Raw genomic sequence first — 5,933 nt, 5'->3', positions numbered from 1 at the left:
AAGTTCATGATGCATTGGTTCCTAAGCCCATGAACCATCGTAAAGCTAACTCTTTAAATATTGTTGGAAATAATTTGAGCTTATGGACATCAGTTTTGTAGTCCAAACTATGACAGAGTATGTCAAATTCAAACAAGAAAGTATTAGGGTATTTGGTTGCAAGGCCATAAAAATTTGGAAGAGTAGCTGTAGGTATATTCTTGAGATTATCAATATTTATGAGGCTTGGAAGCGGAAATGAGAAAGTAGGTTGTGTTATTACTTGAGGTATTAGATTGTGAGGTTGCTACTGAAAAGAAACATTGGGTACTAGATTATTAACAGCTGGTGGATTTGGAGCAGTATTATCAAGGAAACCAGCCAAAATTTTAGCAAAAGTTTGAAGACCACTTGTATCTATAGGTTCTACTCTTGAGGATGATTCCTATAGGAAAAATAGGGCTTGCATCTTCAAAAAGCTACTCAACTTCTTCTTCTTCAATTTCTTTGTTCAAATTAATAGACTTCAGTGGAAGAAATCTACCATATTCATCTCGTCATCTTCCTCTTCAATGCATGCAATTGAATTCTTCACACTGGTGAAGAAAGCTTTAAGATTGCAAATTTTCTAAAAAACTTAACTAAGAACTATGACTCAAGAATGCTTCTATCTTGACACCATCCCCGACAATAGTGCCAAAAATGGGTTGCCTCATAATAGGTGTCTAATAATCATGCCTAAGGCCATACTTAGGAATAGTGTATTCAATCTAAGGACTATTTTTTCTCACCATGAGGTGCACTTAATTTTGTCAACCTAGGGATGTATACTTGAAATGGTCGGCATAGTACATGTGCACTAGGTTTCTTAATGAGTTATTATACTTATGCTACAATAAAGTAAAATGCAAGAAAAGAACCTACACTAGTGTTGCAGTAAACTAACATGCTTAACGCTTTACTAAAATGAATAGTGGAAATGTAATTAAACACTAATATATATTCCAACTCAACTCGTCTACTATAACTATTCTTACATATGCTATAGGAACACTCACAAAGTATGATGCTATAGGAAGGAATTACAACTTCTACCTACAATACTAAAGATGCTTGGAAATAAATTTGTACTATTCTAATCTAATCCACCTCCCAAGTGGGCCCCCTTGGTTGGCTTCTACTAATCTACTAACACAGAATGTAAACCAAGAGCTATTTCATTATGTTCTAGAAATTCCTTACATGAGAATGATACATAAAACTATAAAAATAACTCACTTCTAAAGTCAATAGTTTCTTGTCATAAAATTTCTTCTAACCCATTGGTCTAATCCCTATAAATAGAAGATCAACACTTATTCTAAAATAGGAAAGCAAAACAAACTAACTACAAATCGGCTAGAGAAAAAGAAGGAAAGATAATAGCTCACGGAATGAGTAATAAAGTCTGGATAACCACTTTGACACAATAACAAATGCAGAGAAAATATAGCAATTCTTCATAGCTCCTCCATATTTTTGGTTGTGTCCCTTGGTATCATTATGGCTTTATCCACCATGGGCAAACCTTAATGTCTGTTCTCCTTGAATATTGTTGGCTATCTTCAACATTTCCCTTTGAATACTTTCGACCATCTTCAATTTTCTTTGCTAATAGGTTAGTTATTATGCAGAGATATTTGCAAATAAGCATTATCAAATTAAATTCAAATATTAGAACACACATTTGGTTGGTTATATGAAATGCTACATTATATATATATATATTGGAAAAATATGACATACTATCTACTCGTAGGTTAATCATCATTTCAAGTAAACACAAGTTCACAAATGTCTTGGTGGAAGTAAAATAGAGTCTTTAAAATTATCATAAAATAAAGGCAATAATTAGACTCATTGGATCTTATAGATGGCATTACAAAGGCTTATTAGTCTAAAATCTTCCAATCAAACTTGGTCATCAACTTTTTGCACCAAAACAAAGAAAGTATGGTTTAGCTCTTTAAGAATTATGTTGGTTGTAACAACTTGAATAATATCATACTTAATAATCTCCTAGAACTACTAAAAAAATGTTAGTGGAAATCCATCTGGGCCTGGGACCTTGAAGGCCCCCATAGTAAAAAATACCTTTCTAACTTTGTCCTTTCTCACTCTACTAGTGAGATCTTTGTTTGTTCATTCATCCACCACTGGGTGTATAATCTCCAATAACTCCCTCTCAACTGATAGGTCAATCTAAGGTTGAGGGGTGTTGTAAATATCTTAGAAATAATAAGTAGGCCATCTTCCAATTTCCTCCTCATTAGTAAGCTCAACATTATCATTATTAATGAGCTTTCTAATAGTGTTTAGACTTTGAAATGTTCTATCTAAAAATTTTGAATTTTATAAAACTTTTATGAAATAAAATATCACTAAGTTTCTAAATCTCAATTAATGAATTTAAGACACATATAGAATGTTTACTATTTAATTTTATATTTTTAATTTGATATTAATATATATGTTTTTAATTAATTTTATTCTTATCTAATTACATTTTCTACTACCATCAACAAATTTGTTTGAATAGTTGATTATATTTACAATTAACTAGTTTATTATAAAAAAGTAATAACTTATTATTGAACATACATTATTTCTTTTGTAATATAAATATATAGACTAATTGTAACTTCCAATTCTAAAATGATGTTAAATTTCTAAAAATTTAAATCAATGTTAAGAATCATTTATGTTTAAATATATTTTTGAAACAATAATTGATAAATTTCTAAATCTAAACAACATAATTTAAAAGAAAATAACTTTTACAAATGTTAAATAAAAAACTTTAAATTTTTTTTCCTCTAATAATTTTTTTTTGCACAAAGCAAATATAAAACTAAAATAACATATTTAACAATTTACAACTGATTTAGAAATATTTACAAATTTTAAATTTTGTGTTGAACGTTTTAGAAAAAATAAATCAACATAAAATTTACTTAAAAAACAGAATTTGAAAAGAAGAAAATAACAACCAACTATATAATAAGTATTTTTTTAATATATATAAATTTTTCTGAATATTTTTTAGATTTATTTTTCAAAATATTTTCAATTAAAAATTAAGAAATACAAAAAAAATAAAAATTACTATATCTTATATTTTTAAACATATTTAAGAATATACATTCTAAATTTGTATTTATGACAATAAAGATTATAAAATAGTAATACATTTTTTAAATAAAACAAATTAAAAACATAGAAATGAAAAATACCTATATAAATAGTTTCACAAATAACACAATTATAAACAGAGTAACCACTACATTTAATATGCATTAAATTGTACTATATTCCACATCCCAAACTGTAAAACAATAAAACATCTTATTTAAATAAAGGCAAAAAATACCATTCTCCACGCCCAATAGCTCAATATAAAAATGAACATTATAGCAATATAATATGTTGTTTTCATTATTTCCACAAAGCCCTAGAATTTTCATTGTAATCCACGGCACAATCAAACAACACACCCAACAAAGCCCTAAATTTTTAGAAAATAAAAAAATGTTAATTTTTATGAGGTTTGTGGTGTTTTGAATTGCAAAAGGTATGAAATATTGTTGCTCATATGAGTATTAGTTATAATTCAAGCGGTTTTACTACAAAGATTGCTATCATACAGAATCATTAATTTATTGCTTAAGATTTAACAGTATTCTTGCACAAAAAGAATATATATCATCATAGTCTAAGTTACGGTTATTCATACACAGCAGTAATAGTACATTTGACAATCAAAATGATATCATATTATAAAGTCATTTATCTTAATATTTATAAAATCTACTGTAACATAAGTCCAATGGCATATTTTCAAAAATTAAATAAATATACTTATTGATATATTTACTTTTTCATTAGTACCTTTTACAAATATCTTTATTCCTCTCTTTGAAAAATTAATTTTGATCTATCTGGTTTAAATTTTGTACATAAGTACATGTATTTTGTGTATGAGACATGCTCTCTTAATGATGTGACATAGACCTAAGCCCATGTCACATGGGATAAATGACTTGTCTAACCTATATGATACTTCAAAGTACCTATTTTACATCTCATCCATCTATTTTTGTAAAAGTTCTGCGCCTTTAATTTCAAGTAATAAATTGACTGCTATCCTCTATCACTTATGAATCTATATGTACTCTAAGATTCTCCACCACATAAAAGAGGACTTGCAATAAAATGAGAATATATCTAATTTCAGGTTTTTTTAAGAATTAGATTTATTTTTGCATTGGACCAAAATTGGAATAGATTTATTCCAATTTTTCTATTCCCATTTCCTCATTCGGAACGAGCCCTTAGATCATTTGGAAGATCTTTACTTGAACTTCAAAAATCAGTCCTTTAACTTCAATTCATGTATGTCACGTGAAAATAATTGTCCTTACGCATATTTCTCTGTCTTCCTTTATTCAATTGGCAGTCTGATCCTACAACGCAAAAGCTATAAATTAAATGTCATAGTCCAATATTTATGAATTTGGGTCCCATGTAATGTTAGGTTGTTTGGGGTATTAAAACATGATTTTTCAACAAAATCTTCCTGTTCCAGTCGTAATGGGATTAACTTAATCTTACGCACTCTAATGTTCCTGTACACCATGTGAACCTAACATTCTACACACCCAATACTTGTGAAGTGTATAAATCCGAGGGCCATACTCAACTGATTTCAACGAATTAGAGAGATGAAGATGAGCGGCATGCATGCAGTCATGGTGCCTTTCCCCGCGCAAGGGAGTATCAATCCTCTCATCGATTTGGCCCAGTTGCTCTCTACAAGAGGGGTTCTCATCACTTTCGTAAACACTGAATGCAGTCACAAGTGCATGTCCAAGGAAGCTGATTTGGGTAATAATGAGGAACCCGCATTCAAATTTATCACCATTCCAGATGGGTTGCCGCCAGATCATGGCCGCCTAGCCAATCTCGCCGAGTACGTAATCGCTTTGGAGAAACTCGGCCCAGTGTTGGAACATCATTTGCGGTGCAACTTATCAGACGGGAAAACTCCTCCCGTCACCTGCATTATATCAGAAAATTTCATGTCTTGCACACACCAAGTGGCCAAGAATCTGGGAGTGCCCCGAGTCATCTTCTGGACAATGTGCGCCGCGTCTTCAATTGCTCAGTTCTCCACCGACCTTCTCATCTCCCGCAGACATATTCCTGTCAAAGGTACAAAATCCTGATTGGCATTAAGTCTTCCTCATGTTTGTTTTCATTGCTAATTTAAAATGATTGTCATCATGATAAGTGATTGCAGTGGAGGAGTCGAAGAGGGCGGACAAAGTGATCACTTGTTTGCCAGGTAATCTTCCACCTCTGCTGCCGAGTGATCTATCTTCTTTCTATCGCGCTGCAGACACATCGGACTATGTGCTGGTCAACACGTTTGATGAGCTCGAGCCCCCCGAGACAGTAAGCGCACTGTCCTGTAATCCCTGCCCTGCTTTGGCAATTGGCCCCGTGTATCTTCCCAATTTTCTAGATGGAATAGATTTGAACAAACAAGCGAGTCTTTTGGAGCAGGACGAGAGCTGTCTCAAATGGCTTGACGCTCAAAAGCTCAATACCGTGATATACGTTTCCTTCGGCAGCATCGCTGTCAAATCGAACGACCAACTGGAGGAATTGGCAATGGGGTTGGAAAACAGTCAACACCCTTTACTGTAGGGGAGGGAGGTTCTTCCTTTCTCAACATCAACAGGTTTATTCATGAAATCACACAACTTTTCAAATTGGCTTCTCTGACAACTGGCTAGCCGCCAAAGTATTGTCTATGTATTCAATGAGATGGCACCAATGCATCGAGTAGTTTGTTGCATATTATGTATCAGATTATATATGCTTGCACTGCACTGTTAATTTAGCGGAAACAT

General features: G+C 32.0%; 1 protein-coding gene across 1 annotated transcript; it reads left to right on the top strand.

The window, feature by feature from the left end:
- Positions 1-4,766: 4,766 nt before the first annotated feature.
- LOC149580322 ((R)-mandelonitrile beta-glucosyltransferase-like) lies at positions 4,767-5,727 on the top strand. The gene is made up of 2 exons (XM_089804110.1): positions 4,767-5,229; positions 5,318-5,727. The coding sequence occupies exons 1-2, from the start codon at positions 4,767-4,769 to the stop codon at positions 5,725-5,727; spliced, it is 873 nt and encodes a 290-aa protein (XP_089660236.1).
- The last annotated feature ends 206 nt before the right edge of the window (positions 5,728-5,933 follow it).

This window comes from Cupressus sempervirens, chromosome 1, assembly GCF_028749045.1.
Source record: "Cupressus sempervirens isolate cs-2001-9-10 chromosome 1, ASM2874904v1, whole genome shotgun sequence".
NCBI classification, from domain to species: domain Eukaryota; kingdom Viridiplantae; phylum Streptophyta; class Pinopsida; order Cupressales; family Cupressaceae; genus Cupressus; species Cupressus sempervirens.
This window is presented reverse-complemented; position numbering and strand designations above follow the sequence as displayed.